The sequence below is a fragment of the Gavialis gangeticus genome, unplaced genomic scaffold (genome assembly GCF_001723915.1).
Source record: "Gavialis gangeticus isolate Ggan-Ray unplaced genomic scaffold, GavGan_comp1, whole genome shotgun sequence".
NCBI lineage: Eukaryota > Metazoa > Chordata > Crocodylia > Gavialidae > Gavialis > Gavialis gangeticus.
In genome coordinates this window covers 52,857,877-52,880,443 of record NW_017729022.1, presented here as the reverse complement: position 1 = coordinate 52,880,443, position 22,567 = coordinate 52,857,877, and the positions used below count along the sequence as shown (strand labels likewise).

Sequence of the window (22,567 nt, the reverse complement as noted above, 5' to 3'; positions counted from 1 at the left end):
GTGCGGGCGGTGGGGGGGTGGGGGGGGCCTTTGGACCGGGGGGGGGGGGGGGGACGTGCAAGAGACCCACCCCTCCTGAGCAGTTCCCCTGCCACACAGTCCTTCCCACACCCACAAACTCCACCACAATCTACCCACAGAGAGAATTTGGGTTTTCATCAGAGAGTTTGCAATTTTTAAACAGGCACCACCAGGATCTCTGACAGTGAGGCAAGTGGTGAGACCTGGGAAGCGGAGCTTGTCCAGGGCCAGCACTGGGGACCCAGCTGGAAGGCAGATGAGGTGGCTGACCTCCTGGACATCTGGGGCCAAGAAGACAGGCATCAACAGTTCAAAGCGGGCCACCACAAGAAGCACATCTTCTGGGTGATAGCTGCCCAGATGGCAGCGTGGGGACACCAGAAGACATGACAGCAGTGCCACCAGAAGGCCAACTGTGCAGCCACAACCCCCTCGCAGCTGGCCCAGAAGTGCAGGCAGCGCTGCTGCAGTGTGTGTACCACAGCCCAGGTGGTTGTGCGGTCCTTGTCTGGAGCTGGCAGGCACACTGACATGGGACTGCAGGTCCAAGGAGACAGATGCTGTCACAGGTGGCAGCAGGGCACAGCCAGGCATGAGCTCCCACTGCCAGACTACTGCAGTGCATAGAGGATGCAGTTGCCACTCTAGGTTAGGGCTGCTTCAGCAGTCCAGCTGGGACAAGGGGCTAGTGTCCCCAGATACTAATTGCCCAGGGCTCAGAAGCTCCTGAAGGCAAATAGCCCTGAGCTGCCTGCCAGGGCACCTTTTTATACTGCTGGGGCCAGCACAGGAGAAAATCTGGATGAAAATCTGGGAGGAGCTGGGCAGGGTTAGTTTGCCCCAAGTGGCACAATTTGCCCTGCCCAAAGTGCATGTTCAGGCATGTATGCTGAGGCACAAATCTCTGGCACAAATTTGTGCTGCTGCTATTTGAGCAGCTGCAAGCGCACATGACTACATATATGGATAAGCCCTCTGTTTTTTCTGCTTCCACTGGCTAAAGGACAATATCACTGTATGGAGTTATAAAAGTTGGAATTTCCCCAGAGAGCCAATCAAAACACAGGGGGAAGGAAAACAAAACTGTTCAAGGAAGATTGTCATTTCTGGCACCTTATTAACTGGTGGTTTATGTGCAGATGGGATTTCAGGCCTGACCTGAGCTTAGCTTGCCAGTTGGTCTCCAGGGATACCTTCCCAGGATGCAGACATCTGAGCTCTCTCCCTTGCCAAGAATTATGGCAACAGAAACATTTCACTGGCACCTGTAACCCTGACGTAGAAAGATGAGATAAGCTAGGAAGGGTCCCACCTCTATGGCAAGGCCTGTATTTCTGTCTCAGTGTTTTGCAAATACTGGCATAAGGAACACTTCTTGCACCATTTAGTGATCATGGGCCTGCCTCCATTGCCTCTATGCTGTACCCAAGACCATTCCTGTAAAAGCAATCCCTGCCTACTCCCACTCTGTGTGTGCCAGTTCTTGGAAATGAGGCAATGCAACCATCATTGGTATACACACTCTTTACAGGCTGTAAACAGATGTGGCATGATGAGGCACCACTCTTACAGGCTGTAAACAGATGTGGCATTTCTCCTGAGAGAAAGCCTTTTGTTCTGTTTTAGGTATCTGTGAAGTATGCAAGATAAAATGTGCTTACTCTCCCCACCCTAGCAACACACACATACGCACAGAGCTGTGAGTGTCTGTCAATTAATTACAGTTCATTTAACTTATACTGCAGTTCCTCCAGGGGCAAGCCAGTCATGGCCACCTACTCTCAGAGGAACAGCAAGGTAGCTTGAAAGGGCTACATTTGTACAGGACTGTGCTGCTCCTGTTTTGATCCCAGTCAAAACCTGTGACAGCTGGGACTGCCAGCTATGGAAATGAGAGAGATGACATTAGTGTGGAGGCTGAGGGAAGTGCAATGGGAACTAGGGCAAAGTGGGCCAGGCATCTCTTTGTGCAGATACCCCATCTCCAGCACACAATGTAATATTTGCCCCCATGTCTCTAACTCATTTTATTCTCCCTTGGCAGGTATCAAGATAGGAAAAGAAACTGCTAATGCCTTTGTAAGGAGGAAGAAGAGGGCCTCCTCCTATTATGAATGGTAAAAACTCTCCCTGCCTCACATATTAGACTTAGGACTGAACTCTACTCTGATTATGTAAGAGGGGGGAGGGAAGACAATGGTGATTTGGTTCATATTCGTACCACCATCTCCATGCATGAAACAGAATGTTGGAGACACTGGAAGTGGAAAACATCTTTCTAAAAGCACTATTGATATCCTTCAAGAAGTTCCCTGAAAAGGATGGGTTGTTGGCTCTACATTGCCCCCGGCGGAGCTCCCAGTAGACAGGACATGTCCAGGGGTTTTCAATGGTCAGTGTTCTTGTGCTGCTGGGCACTTTTTCCCATAAGGACAGGAGGTTGCTGTATACATATACCCTAAAGGCCTTGGGCTGCAGTCCCAGCTGATAAGATTGCCTGGAACAGTAACCTGGGAGCTTGTGTTTTATCCTCAGCTGCTACAGTTTCATGGACAATAAAGATGGGAACTGGGTTTAATTTTCAGGTCGTAGAGCCTGGGGGAATGAATCAAAGGGTTCTATCCCTTTGTAAATAAATAAAGTAAACAAAGGAGTACATTGGTGGGGAATCACTTTCCTTCAGTTCAGCAAGTGGCATGGAATGTGCCCCAGTGCAATGACAGACTATGACCAAAGGCATCTTTCTCTTTGTCTACTCCAGGTACCTTGAAAACTACAAGTCCCCAGCAGAGCAGAGGCGTGAGCAGTGTGAAGAATATTTACCTTGTAGATATCACTCCAGGCAAATGAGATACCGTTTTGACTATCGCCATTATAGTGAAGAGTACTGAAAATGCGATTTTCCCCTCCCTCACCTAAGTAGGGTCCAGTTTAATTCCTATAAGGATGTGGGTTGTGGGAGGGAAGGAAAGAAAAGGGAAAGGTAGACTGGGCCAACCTCAATTGTGTGCATCAGCAATGAGAGCACAAAGGCAATATTTATCCCGATTTTCAATTTTCTAGTCATGGATTCTTCAGCAATAACTGCGCAGCTTTCACCACGGACATTTTCCTCCTGTGGTCTCCATGGTATTTTAAACTTCCTCAGTGAAGTGTGATAGCCTGTTTTATTTACCTGCCAACAAAGCTCCAGAGCAAGTGTAGGAAGAGGATATCCTTCTGAAGAAGGATTTGGTGCTCATCCTGAGCATGTATTACTTGGAAACAGATGAGCACCAGCAGCATTGGTAGTTCTGTTGAGATAAGCACCTTCATTTATATGCTTCACTGAATTTCTTGGATCTGAAAGGAAGTGGGGTGGGGTCGTGGTAATTTCTGTTTCTTACGGTACAACTTGTTTTTGGTCTGTCTGAAAATAGCCAGACGGAAAGCCTTTCTTCATAGTTTATTTGACACTTAAGTTTCTAGTCCTGGCTGAAAAAAATGCAGAGAGTGGCAAAAATGGAACGAAAAATTAATAGAACTTTTAAAAATCTAAAACAAATTAAGGTGGGGTTGAAGTTGTGTCAATGCTTGGTTTACATATCCTCTTTCTTCTATGCAAATTCCTTCAAATATCTTTTATGAGTATTATGCATTATCAACTTTCAGAAGCCTCTCTTGTATCGTCATATATCATCATATGTCATATTCTGTGAGGAAGAAATGAGTATCTTCATAGAGGCAAGCTTCAAGAGACTGGAAACAAGTGATTTCTTTTCATTTGCATGTTGGCTGGTGAAGTCATCCCCAGTTGCTGACTGTAATAAATGTGGGTTATGTAAAGTGGGTTCATGTTCTGCTCTTTCTCTTCATCTCTCTGGCTTCTACTGGGGACATTTGACTGGAATGGAAGAGTGGGTTGGAAGATAAAGTACTTTTTTTGGAGTTGGGTACTAAAGAGCAGGAAACATCAATATCTGGCTTGATTCTCCTCTCATGTACCCAAATGTAAATCTGGAGTAACTATGTATGTTGGTGTGACTTGGGAGGAGGATCAGGTACATCCTACATTGTTGTCAGCTGAATTAAATCTTTTTTCTCTGTTCTTCAGGGAAAATGCAGTCTCCATGTCCATTTGAACACAGTAAGTGGTATAGCAGTGAGTCCATTATTCTAGAACAGACAAGAATGCACAAATATGGCAGATTTGAAACTCACCATACATACTGCTATTAGAGAAAAAACAGAACAGGATATTACACTCAGGATTGTCCAGGGACCAAATTCTCAGATGGTGCAAATCAGCATAGTTCCATTGATTCTAATGAAGCTATACTAATGGACACTACGCAAACACATGGGCTTGACCTGAACAAAACTCATTAAAACAAGTGGAATTTTTGCTTACAGAAGGACAGCAGAATTCCATACTATTAATTCCTTCTATTGTTTGGACATAGATTTATTTACAACAGTTTCCTCCTCCTCCTCTTCTTTTAAAGTAAAAAAAAGCAAACTGCCTGTTGAATCCTTTATTACTGTTTTTCCCTTTCAGTTAATTGCTTTAGCGGAAAAGTCGTCAGGTTTTAATTTTGCAGTCTGATTTGGACCAGTTGAATGTTGCGCAGATCCAGGGCTCTCTGAAGCTGGTAGATCTCTGTATGGGTGCCGGGATGGATCTGATCATAAGCGCTGGGACCAAGGCCTAGCCAGGGGGATGTAACTTCCATTTTTAGCTATATATAGTTTTCCAGAGCTCATTCTTGTAGATCCTCTGCTGCTGCCTTGTGGCCATTTCATTTAACTTCATTTGATGAAATCAGTTGCACCATGACAGCCTTTGACATTTTCAAAGCTCTGCATAAACATTGGGACCCTGTAAGCCATGTTCAGGTTAACTTTCCATTAATTTCATACAGAAATATTTACAAAGAGCCCTAAAGGTCCAGTGTAAAGGCAGAAGGCATTATATAGCCAGTCTACTTTATGAAGTTCAAATTTGGAACTAAACACGAATATTCAATATCTCCTGACTTTTCCTATGCCCTAACTCAGTGGTGTGCAGTCTTTTTCATACTGGGCCCCTTTCATTCTTGCTTGTATCTAGGAATGACGTCCTGTTGTTTAGGAATATGCAAGACGTGGAGGTTACCTTGTCTTATTGTCAGGGTATCCCCTCGGCTACCCCCAGCTTAAAAGCTCACCTCTTAAGATTCAGAGACAGATGTGGTTGAATGATTCAGAGAACTATACGTGGATTGGCTTTTTTCATTACTTTTTCTTCTACTTTACAATGTTACATCATCAGGAGAAAAGTGTCATCACATCAGGCACATCTTGGAACACAGTGTACTAACATTTTGAGCGTGTAATACAGTTGAGCTCTAGGGGTGGCTGTGACACCCCCTGGTGGCCCCATAACACTTGCCCTGCTCTGCCTCTAAGGTATCCTCCCCCGCTATGCCTTGATGTAATTATTGGATCAAAAGGGAGGCTGCCTTGGGAGTCCTAGAGTAAGACTTACTTTATCCACTAGCCAGCAGGTCCTTCCTGAACACCACTGGCCTTGACCCTGCTCTTGAGCTGCCTGTGTGCTCTCTGTCCATCTGTGCCTCAGGGTACCTATAAGCCTTCAGGGCTAATTATATGGCTCTGTCTGCCCCTACACTGTATCCCATGCCTCCCAGGTGTTGCTGTACCATCACTCTCCTGCTGGAGTTTCGGCCTTCTTAGCCCTCACCCCTTTTCTCTAGCTGAGCCTTCTAGCCCAGGCCCATTGTATTGGAGCAGCTCTAGTCTGGCCCTCTTGGGCATCGGGCCCTTGGCCCTTATCTCCACCCCTCTCAGGCATTGGGCCCCTGGCTCAGCCCTGCTCTGGGCTCTGTGGCTCCATGCTCTGCCCTGCTTTGGGCTCTGTGCTGGCTCTGCCTTGAGCCTGCCCCCAGCAGGGTTCAAGATGACTACATTTCTCTAGGGCACTAATGGGATTGCTAGAGACTACCCCTCACACTCCCAACCCAAACCACCAGTATGAACTGTAACCAAAAGATAAGCCCCCTGGCTAGAACACAAACTCTCCATTCTGCACGCACCAACACCAGCAAGAGAAGAAAACAGCCCACAGCCCCACCTCAGGGTAGGCAAACAAACTTCCGGGCAGTCTTCACTAGGTACCAGCATAATCCCCAGCTCTGAATTATAGCCCTGAAGCTCCCACAGTGTCACTGTGAATCACAAGGCAGTTCAGCAGCCCATCAGACTCTCCCTTGCAGGGCTCCTAGCCAGGAGCTCCTTCCCCTGCAGCCTGTAGGGCCAGCCTGCTTCATGCTGTATTCTCCATGTTGGCACTCTGGAGCTGTAGCGCTCCTCCTGAGATGATGTTTCTTCAGCAGTCCCCAGAATCTTACTGCTGGCTACATTCAGGGCCTGGGCTTATATTCAGTCTAGCCTGGACCGCTCCCTAGTCCTATGGCTCCTGATTGACTCTGGTTACACCTGCTGCCTGCTTCTCCCACCACCAGCAGTCCTTAAAGTAGCAGGAGCACCAAGCCCCATGCTACAGACTATCATGGTATTATGAACTAGCGCCTAATTGTATTTTGACATCAATGGTGGCCATAAGCTCACATCATCTTTGTAGTTGTATATGTCTCATGAGGAACCAAACTATAAACACGTGTACCTGATTTACCAGCCAACACACCTTCCTTGATTATCATCCCTAGTCCTTTCTGCCTCAAGTACTACCAAGTTGAGCTAAAGATTGCATTTCATTATTCCATATGCACAGAACCATGCTTTGGCCCCCTTTGTTAGTTCTTCTATGCAGAGTAACCACCACAAGCCACAGAGCATGATATGTGGGTAAGAAGTCCAGAGAAGCTACATGGGTGGGAGGTGGGAAGCAGGGGTATTGGTGTGTTTTACAGAGATACGTAAGAAGAACTTATCAGTGCTGAGAGCGCCGAAAAGGCTCCAGAATGTGCTGTTCTGTTTATGACTTCACAAAACTTAGCCCCAAGCATGTTCAGGTTTGTCTAAATGTCTTGTGAACTGCCTCCCACAAGCTGGACACAATTCCCCTCAGAATCAGATCATGTGCAAACTGTAAGTAGGAGTAGAACATGTAGCTGACTGGTTCCTAATGTTTTCGGATTTGCGGCACCCCTTGATAGATTCAAAGCACCCCCAAGAAAATGCCAGCTTTTTGTTTCACTTACATTTTGACTACAAAACAATAACAGAGCAATTCTTCAGAAAGACCACAACTGGTCAGAGTGTTTTTGACACTACGGTATCCTACATGAAATCTCTGGTTGATCATGTGATTGTGTATGCACACCTACCAGTGCTAATTGTGTGGCTCCCCGTAGCACCCTTGAAAGGACAGGCTCTCGAGGAACCCCAGGTTGCTGTGTCACCCTGGCTGAGAATCATTGATGTAGCTGCTTACAAAAAGGGACTGGTTTGACTCCTACCAAAATCAGCACTGATTGAAAGTTGCTGCCATCTGACTGCAGTTTTGTGAAATGAGCTGGTAGCTCTTAGCCTAATTCATTTGCCCACACTACACAAAAACACCTTCAGTTTTGACAAATGTTTGCTTCCTTGTTGTCAATTTCAGCAGAGAGCATGAGAAGTGATCAGACCACGGAGACTGAGTGTCCCTGTAATCTCATTCTGTGAGGTACGTTAGAAAGTGGGAGCCTGGTTTTGTGACTATCCATTTATGTGCCTTCGCTAAGCAATGTGGAAATTAAAAAACAATGTTCAACTAAAATTAGAGTGGGATTGCCAACAGTATTATCAGGAGAACTAGAAGATGATGAGGTCAGAAGTGAATTGGCGTCTGTATTATCAGTGCTCCCAGATGGGTTCTGAATGAGAAACCCACGTCTCTGTTGCCTTTATCAGAGCCCATGCACTCCTTTTAATGCTGCTCATTAAACTCTGGACTGGAGACTTCCCTCTTCATTTCATGCTATGTAAACACACAGGAGAGAGATTCCTCTGACATCTCAAAGAGAGGGTCTCCTTTCTCTCTGGACTATTAACAAAATTTGGACAGAGTATGATGTAAGGAGAACAAAGAAGGAGGAAGAAAGAAAGAATGCAGGTGATTTTGAAATGAAGCAAATTGATACAGACCTGGTGAATATAACAACCATAAAAGGAGTGGAAGAGAAACTGTCTCAGGTTTTAAAGGACTCAGAGACACTTCCTTTTGTATGTAGCTTTTGTTTATATTATTTTTAATTTGGAGCTATTATTGCCAATGCATTTTTTTGCCTTGGTTCAAAGCTACTATCTTTCAATTCTGCAAGAGTCTGGTGATTATCCCTACCTCTGGAATAAGCTAAGAAAGAATCTTGACTTAAATCCAACTGCAAATTCCGAACTACAAAATTTGTAAAAATTCAGTGTATTACTTTAGAAAAGAAAAGAGGAGGACAGCTTTAGAAAACTGAGTAAACCCCTCTTGATGCTCAAAGAATTGTGGAACTCTGGATTCTGGAATCATGACAGATCTACTGACCAACCTGCTGCTAATTTTCTCCCTGGAGTGGCTGGTGAGGGGTGAAAAGGTTGTACTTTATTTGAAACTGTGTCATCTCTTAGAGAATGGCTGATTCAGAGCCCACTGAAGTCAAACAGAACCTTTACATTATCTTCAGTGAATTTTGGATCAGTCCTAGCATGAAAACTAATTTGCGTTCACTGGCTTTGCTCCATTTCTCACCTACTCTAATCCCTCTAACTTCGCTGCTAGAAATGATAGTTTCAAGTCAGATTTTTCCCCAGCCAATATTTGTGGGTTGTTCACAGAAGAGTGTTCTTTTGCTTTAAAATCTGTCCAGAGATGTATTCATCTGCTGTTTTATATCCCCATGTCTGCAGTAGGGATTCCCAACCCTCCAAATGACTTAGCTTGACATGGTCAGAGAAGCGGTATCCCAAGTAAAACAATATGGTTCATACTAGTAATTCTAAAAGCCAAGTAAGATATTCCTTTGTGACCCCACTTTCACATGAAGAGTGATGATTTGAAATAAACTGATTACCTATTTGCAGTATTCAACTAAATATCAACTAATTGGACATAGCAGTTGGCCAAAGTCCAATACGAAATGAGGCAGCAAAAAGAACAGCCCAATGATATTGTCACATGCATTATTTTAATGTTTCATAACAGCAGGTTTTTCATAGGAAAAACCATGTCAGCAGGTAATCTGCTATATAACCTTATAACAATGTATATTAAGTATTATTTTCCTGTTGTGGTGCCTACTTCTGCAACTTCTTACCCGTTGGAATAGTGGTTAATTATAAAATTAGTTCCTTTGGCTCTATGTAGATGAATTAGATGAGTAAAGATTATTCATGTGATTTACGATTTACAGGCTACAGACCATTATTTTGTGAACAACATGCTCTGCAGATAGAATATCTATGATGGCAAAACAAGGCATCAGGAAATGTATCTTTATAGTACATACACTCTTATGGCCTTTCCCAGCTGGCATACTGATTACTAGGGATCCTGGTTTTCCCTGATAAAAAAATGCAAATTCTCTGATAAAAAATCACAAATTCTCTAATAACCCCGGCCCCCCCAATCCACGATTAAAATGAAAGGCCCTTCACTTCTCCCCTGCAGCCCCCTGGTCCTGCTCATGAACCTCACTCCCTGCCACAGTCCCCTGGCCCTCCTGGTGGTGTTAGGGCTATGGGGCCAGGGACCTGGGTCCACAGTCCCCTGGCCCTGGCAGGGGGTGATGGCTGCTGCAGTGGAGTGAAGCCCGGCTCCCCACCTTGTTGCCTGTTTCCTGCTGCCTGCTACCTTCCAGCTGCGGGCTCAGGGGGGGAGGGGGTGGCTCCTTGCTGCTGCGTGTACTCCTGGAGGGCAGGGGGGACTCGTGCCCCCAGATCTGTGCATGAGACAGGGGCGGGGGTGGGGTCAGGCACCGGCTGCCCACTATGGGCTTGGGCTCCCACCCTGCTCCCTTCCCCCAGGTCCTCCGAAGCCCAGTGGGTGAGACCTGGCGCAGCAGGAAACAGCAGGGCCATGTGGGGATCTCTTTGCTGCTGCAAGCTCTATGCTGCCCTGGCAAGGCATCCCCAGCACAGCAGCAGCAGCAGCAGCAGGGGTGGCGGTGTGGGATTCTGCTCCTTGCTGCAGCTGTACATGCTGGGGGATGTGTCACCAGGGCAGTGCAAAGCTCACAGCGGCAACGAGATTCCCATGCTGCCCTGCTGCACCCTGCAGTGCTAGGTCACACATGCCAGGCTGTGGAGGCCCTGGGGGAGGGCAGCAAGGCAGGAGCCCAAGCCCACAGTGGGCAGCCTGTGCCTGCCTCCACCCCATGCACAGATTGGGGGGGGGTATGGGTCCCCCCTGTGCCCCTAGGAGTGTGTGCAGTGGCGGGAAGCTGGTTCCACCCCCCTTGCGCCCCCAGATGAGCCACTTATGGCCCTGTCCTGCTCCTTGCCGGGGGCCCTGCAGCCACATATTGCAGCTCCAGGCCCCATGCACCACCCGGCTGGGCAGCAGTCCCAGCCCTACCCCCAGCCTTGCTCAACTCCCTCCCTCCCCCAGTTAGCTACAGGAGCATATACATGCACATGGCACCCCCTGCCTGATTGCCCGCCTCCTGCTCCCTCTCAGCCCCTTGCAAGCTGGAAATCTGCCAGCTTTCAGAGAGCTCTTTCCAAAACTGCAAAATCCATGGGTTTCTCTGTTAAAATGAGAAATCTATGTTTTCCTTCAGTAAAAGGAGAAAATCCATGTTTTTCTCTGTTTTCCCATGAGGAACAGAAAACACAGATCCTTACTGATGATTACATATTTCTTCTGAAACACTGGGCAGTCAGAGGCAGGATACCAAAGCAGATGGATCAATGATCCACCCTATTAACCCCTAGCCACCTACTTACATTTCTGCATCAAAAAAGGTAAAGATAATGGAGAAATAACTAATATAATTAATTAACAGGAATCTTGCCATTTGACAATCAAGAAAACCCTCACCTTAAAAAAGTGGGGCAACACATGCGGTGGCAGTGTGTGCCACTAGAAACCAGAGCCTGGCAGGCTCCAGCTGCTGGCTAGGCTCCATGCTGCTGGATTGCCACAGCTACAGCCCTTGAAGGCCCTCAGGACCCCAGATAAGGCTGATGATACTGCAGGTACTGGCCCTAGCCTCTCCTACCCTGCCTTGGGTAACATGCTGTGTGCCAGAGCACATGTGCATCGGAGTTTCCCGGGGACAAGCAGCACATTGTGCCACTGCTCTTTGTCTCTGGGAAAAAGCATATTTCTCATGGGGACGCAGTCTCTCAGTTTAACTTGTGTAAACACCTGAGGTCACATAGGTGCTCCTCTCAAGAGCAAAATGAATGCCAGGTTTGTCTACCACTCACTGGGCACATTTACGTGAGATGTTTATTGTGCAGTTACCTAATTAACCATGTAGTAAATGTCTGAGTGTCTACACATTGCACCCCTATTAGGACACATGAAAGGTAAGGCAAGGTAAGGCTTGTAAATACAAGTCCTAGCCTGTTGCAGAGTTATTTTGTGCGCAACAATGCATGTGTAGATGTTGACCACCTTGCTGGTGCACAAGGGTGCTTCAGTGTTGGACCTGCTAGCTGGCTAGCTCCATGCTGAAGCACACTTGTGGCCCAGGCCAGACCCTTTGCAGCACATTGACACCAGTTGGAGCAGCCCTGGGCTGCTGAGACCTGGGTCAATGTGCTGAGGTCTGGGTGCATGTGCAAACACATGCGCAGGAGCTTCCCAGGAGAAATAAAAGGTGGAGCAATAAGCTCTGCAGTTTATTGCTGCTCCCTAATGGCATGTGGAGATGCTAACACTGTGCTGTAGTATCTACTGTTTTGCTGTGCACTCTGGGCCCTCTGTAGTAGGACAAACAGTGGAACAAATTATGATTTATTTCCATATTGATATACTCAAGCTGACAGGGCCATATTTTTTAGAATAAACTTGCATGACTTATATGTTGTAGGCTGTACCCCAAATTTTCATGGATATGGCACCAGATTCCTTTGATGACCAATATGATGGATGCAGAAACCAGGTGGTGGAAGAACTGAAACAAGGAAACTATTTCCAAAAAGAACTGGGTGCTCATGAGAACTACTCAAACATTTGGGAAAAAGCCCGAGAGGCTTGGGCAATGATGTCAACTAGTTTGCTCAAAGAGATGCAGGAGAATCACTCTATAGCCCTCATTGCTTATACCATGAATTCTCCACTACACTCTGACTTGAACCAGGTTGTATCCAGAGCTGGGAGATCTCCAGGGCACTACAGACACAACTTCCCCTTCAAATATTTGCACTTCTACCTGACTACAGCAATTCAATTGATAAGGAGGTGGGGAAGTGGCACAACTACAAAGTGCTATCTAGTATACAGGGGGGTAAAAGGGCTGCATTTTGAGGCTAAACTGGGCAGTACAGTGCGATTTGGCCGCTTTGCCTCCTCCTCTCTCCTTTGGAAGGAAGCCAAGAAATTTGGGACCGAAACAATGTTCATCATAAAGACTTGCCTGGGAGCACCTGTGCAGCAGTTCTCCCACTACGCATCTGAGAGGGAGGTCCTTATCCCCCCCTATGAAGTATTCAGAGTCAGGAAATTCAACTGGACTCAGAGAGGCAACTGGCTGCGTCTGGACTCTTTGGGGAATTACAGCAAGTACAACTGTGAACTCCTGAAAGGTATTGTCTATTGGAATTCTCATAGTGTAGACCCAAAGCAGAAGGATCTAGGCATGTCCTTTGGCTGGGTGTATGCTTTTTTGTTCTTGGGCTACAGTAAAATTTGGTGGTGGTGGTGATGCTGGAGAACCAATTATTAATTTTGTTTTGTACAGGTAAGATTGGTAAACTGCTGGCAAAGAAGCCAAGACCTAAACAAGCTTTTTTTTTCAGGCATCCCAATATTGTTAGGAATGGTGCACATCAAGCAGAAGCAGCAGCAATGGGAATTTTTTTGTTTTTAAGACTTGTTAAGTATGAACAAAAATGATAGTCTCATTTATGCAGGTCAATCCAATTAGGATGGAGCAGCTGTGGTTTCTCACTCAGTTAAGGCAGAGCTGTCCAACAGGACCACCTCCAGCCTGTGAGGGGTTAACATAGGGGTGGGAAAAATATGGCCTGCGGGGTGCATCCAGCCTGTGAGGCCATTCTATCTGGTCTGCGGGGCCCCTAAAAAATTTAGAAAATTCATATTGATCTGTCCTTGGTTCCTGTCAAAAATGACAGAAACCAGGGGCAGTAAGACCCAGGGGAAGCCCAGCAGGCTCCTGCAACAGCATGGTCTGCCTGGCCCAGCCCCCCCAGCCTGGGACCATGTGAGTGCACCAGGCTGGAAACTCAGATAAGGGAGGGTGGGGGGAACCTTGGGCAGGGAAGGAGCCCGGGGAAAAGCTGAGCCCAGGGAAAAGCAGCTCCTTGCCTTCCCCATGGTTGGTGCTCCCTGCTGCAGCCACTCGCAGCCGACGCGGGGCTGTCCTGAGCAGGCACAGGCAGCCCCACGCGGGTGGTGAGTGGCTGCAGCATGGGGCGCTGGGCATAGGGCAGGGGAGTGGCCGCTTTCCCCCACCCATGCTCAGCACCAGCTTGTAACCCACCCCCGCTACCAGCCTGGGTGCCATGCTGGCTCCAGCCTCGCCCATTGGGCCTGCACTGCAGCAGCAGCAGCTGTGGCCTCACCTCTTGCCACGCTGGGCAGTGTTTGCTGCTGCTGCCCACCTGAAGCTTGCGTGCTGGACAACCCAGAGGTGATGGTGGCAAACTGCCCATTGCAGCAAGTGGTGGGGCTGCAGCTGCTACCATGGCGTAGCCCTGACAGGTGAGCCCGAAGCCGGTGCAGGGCCCAGGATGGCAGTGGGTGTGGGTTACAAGCTGGTGCTGAGCACAGGGGGGTGGGGAAAGCCACCCCTCCCCCGCCCTGTGCCCGGCGCCCTGCGCTGCAGCCACTCGCAGCCTGCATGGGAGCAGTGGCCATGGGGCAGGGGAGGAGCTGCTTTTCCCCCCACTTAGCACCAGCTCATTACCTGCTGGCGAGCAGCGGATCAGGGCTGCAAGCTGCCCCCTGCCTGTACCACAGAGCTTGAGGGGCACTGGAGTGAGCAGGTGAATGGGGCCCACACTGGTGTCCTGGGGCCAGCACCAGCGGGGCCCACAGCAGGGCGGCAGGAGTACAGGGCCCTGGCTGGCAGGGGCTCTATGGAGCCGGGTCAGCTCCCCATTCTCTCTGCTGGTGCAGCCCAGCCCAGCTTCACAGACCCCTGCCAGCCCAGCCTCGCTCTGGGCCCAACCGGTGCTGGCCCTGAGACATTGGTCCCAAGACATTGGGACTTTGGTCCCAAGATGGTGACCAGGAGGCGGGGCACCTGTCAAGGGGTGGGGCTACCCATGCAGCCCTTGACAGCTTGCCAAAACTGGGTAAGCGGCCCTCTGCCCGAAATAATTGCCCGCCCCTATCTGGGGGCAGGTATCCTGGGGGGCTATGTGGCATGCAGCCCAAATCACGTGGCCTATGCGGCATGTGGCCTCTGGTTCCCAGACGCTGGATAGCCCTGAGTTAAGGTTACATCCACTCGTGAGGCTGATTTTGATTTCCATTGTAACTAAAGAAAATATACTTTGACATCTCTGGGTTAAGACTCATACGCAAATAGAATGCATTCCAGAATGTTAGTACAATTGAATAAGAAGGATTTTGGATATATTTACTTTACTATGGCTTTATCAGAGGTGAGAAGGGATATCTTAGTCAAGCTAGAATCCTGCACAGAAGGTGGAGTTTATTAACTCCACTGGAATGTAAAGGAGATAGAAATGATTTTGTATAGAGGTCTCTGTGATACACCTTTGAAACAGGCAAATTTAATCTGAGCTATGCATTGTATATGCTGTATGCTACATTTCAAAATAGCTAAAACTGAGGAAATGGAAAATTTGGACTACATGCATTTGATTCTGGGCAAAAGGTTTTCTGGATGTGATTACACCATTTTTTTTCATTCATGTGTTAAACATATTTTATAAGGAAATGGTTGTCCTAAACAAGGGCTGCCAGAAATGAAATGCAACAGAACTCTACCCTGTCAATGAAACTCTAAAGATCTTCCTGTTTGATTCTTTTACAGCGTCAAGTAACAAGAACTGTGTCAGCACACCATGGGTCACTGTTTTTCTTTCTTGTGTGATCACTGATTCCTTATACTTGGCCAGACAATGGCTTTTTCCCTGATTCCAGATGGATTCATATGCTGAGTGAGCAAGAGTGAAGAATGGAGGAGAGGGAATGACAAGCTAGTGATAGAGCAATAGATATTACTGATGCAACAAAGTGCCAAACACCTTTTGTGACTTTGGCTGCAACTCTCATTGACTAGTTGAGTCAGGGTGTGCGCTGTTCAGACTCTACAAGAACTCATGCACTATGTTATCATCAAACCAGGTCCATGTGTATATACATTGCAAATACAAGGATAATTGATCTGTGCATGTACTAAGGAGCATAACTATGACTCCAGTCAGTCTCAGCCCTTTTTTGTAAGGCCTTCAGTATGAATATAAACTGACTGAACAAAACTCAAGTCCTAACAGACTGTGTATTAGCATTTCCTTTAAAAGTCTTAGTAGGATTTTTTTGTGTCTGCAGTAATAGTACCCTCTGGTGGCCAATAATAAAAGACCTGAAAATTACATATATGTTAAATAAAAATTGTAGAGCCAACTGACTTGTATTAGCTTAGTGTATGTGTGTGTGTTTGCATGTGTGTCGGGGAGGGGTGTGATACTATTAAAACTAACTGTCCCTTCTATTTTATTGCTTTGACTTTCAGTGTGTGATACCAGTGATCATAATTCACAGAATCATAGAATCCATGAGTCAGAAGGGACCTAGACAGATCATCTAGTCCAACCCCCTGCCATGGGCAGGAATGAGCACTGGGGGTGGCAGGGGTCATAAGACCCCAGCCAGTTGCCTAACCAGTCTCCTCTTGAAGATTTCCAGGGAAGATGAGAGCACCACCTCTCTGGGAAGCCTATTCCAGGCTCTGGCCACCCTTACAGTGAAGTAGTTCTTCCTAATATCTAACCTAAACCTATCCTCCCTCAGCTTGTGGCCATTGTTCCTGGTGACTCCAAGGGGGGCCCTGGTGAACAGACTTTCCCCGAGTCCCTGCTGGTGGCCCCTGATAAGGTTGTAGGCAGCCACAAGATCCCCCCTCAGTCTCCTCTTGCAGAGACTGAAGAGATTCAGGTCCCTCAGCCTCTCCTCATAGGGCTGGCCACGGAGGCCCTCAACCATATGAGTGGCCTCCTCTGGACCCTCTCCAGGTTCTCCACGTCCCTCTTGAAGTGCGGCGCCCAGAACTGGACACAGTACTCCAGCTGCGGCCTGACCAGCGCCGCATAGAGGGGGAGCAAGACCTCTCTGGACCTGTTAGTGATGCCCCTGTTGATGCATGACAGGGTGCAGTTGGCTCTGCCTATTGCTTCATCGCATTGGCGACTCATATTCATCCTGGAGTCAATCCTGACTCCAAGATCCCTCTCTGCCTCTGTGCTGCTGAGAGGGTCAGCCCCTAACCTATAACCATAATGCTGGTTCCCTCTCCCCAGGTGCAGCACCCTGCACTTGTCCTTGTTGAACCGCATCCTGTTCAGATCCACCCACTTCTCTAACCTATCCAGGTCTGCCTGGATGCAGTCCCTGCCTACCAGTGTATTCACTTTACCCCACAGCTTGGTGTCATCAGCGAACTTGAACAGGGTGCACTCCACACCCTCGTCCAGGTTACTAATGAAGATATTGAAGAGCACTAGCCCAAGGACCGAGCCCTGGGGGACTCCGCTGCCCACACCCTCCCAGGCTGACATCGACCTGTGCACCACCACCCTCTGGGTGCGCCCCTAGAGCCAGTTTGCCACCCATGTGACCGTGCATTTGTCAATGCCGCAGTCCCCCATGTCACATACTGAAATAAGAATACTATTTACATATATGCTTTCCTAATTTTTACAAGTTAATTTAGCATATCTCTGAGGCATCAGAGCAATAACTCTGAAGTTCTTTAATCCCAAAACAACTACAGTGTGTGAACAGTAATGAAAATTTCCCACTCCACTTGATTGCGTCTGTCTTAGAGGGGCCATATCTTAGACATGAGGTTGTTGTTTAGCTTCTGGCTCATTGAGGCTTTGGTCTGAGCTCAGTCTATTAACAAGATGACCAAATATGTATTGTTTTACACTGAAGACATCTAGCCACTAAAAATTGAACTGAAACTCAGTAATGCATTTACACAGACTACCAAATGGCCACTTCGTTACTTTTACAACCTGGCCACTATGTTATTTACTTAATTATGCAGCAAAATCCTTCCTGATTCCTGCAACCCACTTTGCAATATCTTTTTTATAGTGCATCACAGCTTTTGTCCAGCATGGCAACTGAGATTTTCTTTAAATGTCTCACTGATCCAGTCTTCATTCAGTTGGTTTACTATTAGCCTTTTAGGAGCTCTGCACCATCTGAAATTTATGCTTGTGTAAAATTATATTTGTGCATCCTAGCTGATGTATTTTTCTATTAACCTGCTCAGTACAATTTGCCCCAACTAGGAATTGATAGACCTGGACTCTGGTGGCAGGGGAATGTCTACAATGTAGATCCCGAATCAGGCTCTGGCCTGAATTAGCTATTCTGCTGTTCAGCACTGTTGGACGCCTGTACACACCATGGGGTTTAATCCTTATTAAATTAAATAGGTTTATAAAATTTAAACTTGTTTATTTTGGAGCGCTGCATCAGTGTGTTTGCACACACTTGGTTTTCCAACAAATTAAGCTCAGTCCCCGCCCAGCGCGGCAGGAGAGTGGGATGGTCGAGGGCTGTGCCCTGGCCCAGGGCCCCCTTCCCCATGCCCTGCCACGCAGCTGTGGGAACACGGAGCTGGGCAATGGTACATGAAAACAAAGAAGTGGAAGCAATTTGAAAGCAGAAGCAATTCAAAGTGGTGAACTATAGACAAGCCGCAGCGCCACCTGGTGGACAAAGAGGCTCATTACACGTCTTTGAGTGCCTTAGTGTTTGCCTGCAACAAATCCATGGATGCAATGCTTTAATTCGCGGTGAGCCAAACTAAACTACATCCGAGGAATCTTACTTTAATGCACCAGAAAGACTTTTAAACTGTCTGGAAAACCTGCTTGTGCAAACAGTCACGCTGTTGCAGTGCAAAAAGGGCAAAAAATGTGGCACGTACAAAGGCCTGAGTTATGACTCAGGTACTTCTAGGAAGGCTCAGAAATAGACACTTATTAGATGCCCAGGGAACTTTCAGATGTAATGATGAAACATTTAAAAGGGCTGAGGGACAGGCTGCTGAACTGTGTGTCAGATAAGCCAATGTAGCTGTTGTATCTGTCCACTCCTCTACCTGTACCAATAGACTAGTGCTGTAACTTTAAAAATAAATTAAATGGATTTAAAGTCACAGTGGCTTAGGAACAGACAGAAGAAACAGCTCATTGGCTCAGTGTTTCTTGAAGTAAACCAATACAATTGTTTCATCTGGCCACCACCAAATTTAGGTGTCCAGGAAACGTAGGTGCCTCCAGGATTAGAAAGTTGACCAAAAAATTATGAGGACCTATAGGTGCCTTAACTGAGTTAGTTGCCCAAGTCCTGTTGATTTACCTCTAAGTCACATGGCCAAGGTAGCACAGAAAAACTGGTAGACAGACAAAATCATTCTTCACTTTGCTGCACATTAAGATCTCAAATCACAATGATCCTCTGCTCCAAAATGACAGATCACCTGCAAATCCAATCAGTGGTCAGTTTCCCTAAGAATACCCCTATCACAGCTTATTTAAAATAAAGGAACTGTAGTTGCCCAACTCACAAAAGCAGACAAGTCAAACTGAACTAACACTATTAAAATAATCAAATAGGCTTGGCCAGACTGTTAAAACATACTTAATAAAGATACAATTTCAACAGTCAACAGTTACCTTTTGAGTTAGTTTCCTGTTGATTTTTATTTATTCAGATTTTGCATTAACAAAACAACAGGGCTTGACTTTCACTCTTTAATACAATGTTCAGATCTGGATGCTAAATGTGACAGCAGAAATTACTGGGGAAGCAGAAATTATCTCTTGTTCCTTTGCATAACTTTCCTGGTTGTAAGAATAGAAAGGAAAGAAATGGATCTCTACCATGTGAGCATTTGCCTGACGGATCACTGCACCTTCTCAGGCACCAGTGAGGTACAGACCTTGACCAGTTTAACAATGCACTGGAATAATTCACAAGATGGTTTTAGTACCCTGACAGCTTCTTCCAGATAGTCTGCTGCAATTTTCAGGCTGTTCTTAGTAGTTTGTCGCTGAAGAATAGCTCGTATGAAGCCAGGCAGTGAGAAACTGGTTGACGGATTGAGTGGTCCAGTCTGCTGAGCGGTACTCCTTGAAGGGCTGCTGCCATTGTCAGTAGTTGGTAGTATTTTGGTGAGATCATTGTGATTTATAAGGTCAGCAACTTGGAGGGATAAGGCAGGGGAAGTCACCAACTGATGAATGGCAGACTCTATTGAGTCTGAGAGATTGCCATGTTTCAGCAGCACTGCAATGAATGGACCACATATACCTCCTAAAACTCCCTTATAATTTTCATACAGGTCCTTTACAACTGCAGTCTTCTCCTGCAGAGAGGTGATGGGGCCAGCAATTTTAGCATACAACTGTTGGCCGACGTGATGCTTAACATCTTTGGCTTCTGTTTCTACAACAGTTTGCAACTCTTTCAGAGAGCTGATCAAGAGCTGAAGGTTCTCTTTAAGGCTAAGGCTTTCTTTCACTGAAATAATGGGGAAGTGGGTACCAAGGTGCTGATTGAGGATTCTGAATATTGTATTTGTGGAAGAGACATATAAATACACATAATCATACAGAGTCTGGCTGGCTTTGATCAGTCTTTCCTCATCTGTCTCTGAACCCAAGAAGGACAACATTTCCAGGAAGGAGACTGCACACTGAAAACCAAACCAAAAAACAAACAAACTTACAGGTGAGGAAAATCAGAGATACTTGTATCCTGAGCTGTAATAGAAAATTTCATACTTATTTAAAAAGACAACTGGAACTAGAAAAGAATCTCTCTTAAACAGCACATTGGCGTAACCCTTTACATTTTGCACGCCTCCTTCTGGGGGGTAAATTCAGGTTTGATGTAAGCAGATGCCTTTCGCTGATATGATGCTTATGCCAGGTTTGAACTTGACCCTTTACATATAAGCAAAAATATAGCATTTAAGTATAAAAATAAGTGTAACAGGGCAGCTCTGTGGCCTTGGCAATGGCGGTGGAAGGGGCTGCTTGTGTTGCCAGGGCCAGCCACCAGCTATGGTGACCATGATTTTTGCATCCCATTTAAAGGCAGGACCTTTGAAATACTTAGGTAATATTTGAAATATTTAGGTATTTTTTTAAATGTAGGTAATATTTGATATATTTTAATATTTAGGTAATTTTCTGAAATTTAGGTAATATTTAAGTAATATTTGAAATATTCAGATAATACTTCATAGAATTCATAGATTTTTAGGATTGGAAGGGACCTCAGTAGATCATCGAGTCTGACCCCCTGCCCTGTGTAGGAAAGAGCGCTGGAGTCAGATGACCTCAGCTAGGTGCTTGTCTAGTCTCCTCTTAAAGACCACCAAGGTAGGGGAGAGCACCACCTCCGCTGGAAGTCCATTCCAGATTTTGGTAACCCTCACCCTAAAGAATTTTTTCCTAATGTTTAATCTAAATCTGCTCTCCATCACTTCATGGCCATTGTTCCTAGTAAGCCAAGGTGTGTCCTGATAAACAGTGTATTCTGTTTATCTGTGGGGCATTGCCTCAGCTGTGTGGCTGTCACTGTCATGTGCATGAAGGTGTGATTGTGTGAATCTGGGAGTATGGGCCAAACACTTCTTCTTTCTTCCCCTGCAGGACTTTCAGAAGAGCAGAGATAGAAGCAGATAATGAAGATTAAAAACAATAGAAGATAGAAAATAGAAGATTATAGACATAAGATTAGACACAGTATAAAAATAGAAGGGTTATAGAATAGATATAGAAATAGAATAGAAATAGAATAGAGTAGAATAGAATAGAAAATATAGAATAGAATAGAATAGAATAGAATAGTGTATTTGTAGTTATTTATTTCTTTATAGTATAGTTGTTAGTGATTTATTTATAGTTTATATACAGAGGAAAAAGAGAATTTTATATTTTTATACTATATTTTTATACTGTTTTATACTGTTTTTTTTTCTTTTTAAGGTTAAAGCTTTTATTCAGTGAGTAACATTTTTATCATGCATTGAAACAAATATTTTAAAAGTGAAAATAAAGGTTTTAATTTATAAAGTTCCATGTGGATGTGACGTGTTTTCTTTCACAGGCAGATTGGTGTGGGAGTCCATGAGGACTGAGGGTGGGGGAGGGTATAACCGTGCAGGCTATTGTGGCTTGGCGTGGGGATTGCTGTGGACAGCTACGGCTTCAGGGAGGAGGGAAGGGAGAGGAATACATTTCAGAAGTGAGGGGATTATTGGTTTGCCAGCACCCGCTGCAGTAATTAAGTACCAAAGAGATCAGCAGGGTGGATTGTTATATGACTCCCCCTGCTGACATTGACTGTGAATTGTGAACTGTGAATTTTTTTTCAGATGCAACATTTCACAAGGAAAATTCTCAGAAAGATCTGTAGGATACCTGTGAAGTAGACATTTAGAAGCTTTGTCCACTTCCCCAGGATCTAGTGTCACATATTTTCGGACTGAACGAAATGTAAAATAAAACGTTATTGGTTGCTGGAATCTGCACTCTAATCCATAGATAACGTTGTCTAAAGTTGCATCAAAAACATTTCTTCTGAATAAAGATTCTGGATCATTTTCAGAGATGGTAGAACGTGATTCCTCAGCTGTGTCATCATGACATCTTTTCTGCTTCTGGCCTCTCTTCTTTGGTAACTCTGGCAAAATTCCCATGCCTTCTGCTACAAGACATGCTTCCTGTAGAATTTTGGGCCGCTGATCTCCAAGTTGTTTTACTTCTTCAATAATATCAGCAATGAGAGCTGCCTCTGATTCAAGAGAGATTCCCCTGACTTGTAAAATCTTGTTTCTGTCATCAATACTTGTAAGAACTTTGTACCAGAAGCTAGCCAACAAAAGGCATGAAAACGAGCTGAACTACCTTTTCAGTGCTTCCAGTTGTGATTGAGCTTTGTGTGTCAAATTTAATTCAAGAGCACATTCCAGTGCTTCCAGAATACCTGGAAGATGCTCGGGGAGGGGATGGATAGCATCAGCATGTGCACCCCAGCATGTCTCTGACAAAGAGTGGAGTGAGCAGTGAATCTTATCTGTTATAATCTTCCACCTCACAGAGCTAGCACTGAAAAACACAAAATGTTGCTGCACACAACCAAAAAATGTTGATGTTTCAG

General features: G+C 45.9%; 3 protein-coding genes across 4 annotated transcripts in view; 2 read left to right on the top strand and 1 right to left on the bottom strand.

The window, feature by feature from the left end:
* Window positions 1–3,850, top strand: part of LOC109295859 (matrix Gla protein-like) — a 9,087-nt gene extending 5,237 nt beyond the window's left edge. The window contains exons 3-4 of the mRNA XM_019514957.1: window positions 2,066–2,138; window positions 2,783–3,850. Coding sequence (XP_019370502.1) covers window positions 2,066–2,138; window positions 2,783–2,912 — 203 coding nt within the window. The 3' untranslated portion in view covers window positions 2,913–3,850. The remainder of the gene's footprint in view (window positions 1–2,065; window positions 2,139–2,782) is intronic.
* Window positions 3,851–7,940: 4,090 nt separating this feature from the next.
* On the top strand, window positions 7,941–15,781 carry ART4 (ADP-ribosyltransferase 4 (Dombrock blood group)). Of its 2 annotated transcripts, none has more exons than XM_019514956.1 (3): window positions 7,941–8,573; window positions 12,033–12,747; window positions 15,189–15,781. In XM_019514956.1, exons 1-3 carry the CDS (start codon window positions 8,523–8,525, stop codon window positions 15,290–15,292), a joined length of 870 nt encoding a protein of 289 aa, XP_019370501.1. In that variant the 5' UTR covers window positions 7,941–8,522; the 3' UTR covers window positions 15,293–15,781. The 2 variants fall into 2 exon arrangements, with proteins under 2 accessions (XP_019370501.1, XP_019370500.1); XM_019514955.1 differs by having other exon boundaries at window positions 7,942–8,588.
* Window positions 15,782–18,307: 2,526 nt separating this feature from the next.
* The window catches only part of LOC109295856, an 11,478-nt gene continuing 7,218 nt past the window's right edge, over window positions 18,308–22,567 (bottom strand). The window contains exon 2 of the mRNA XM_019514952.1: window positions 18,308–20,093. Coding sequence (XP_019370497.1) covers window positions 19,302–20,072 — 771 coding nt within the window. The 5' untranslated portion in view covers window positions 20,073–20,093 and the 3' untranslated portion in view covers window positions 18,308–19,301. The remainder of the gene's footprint in view (window positions 20,094–22,567) is intronic.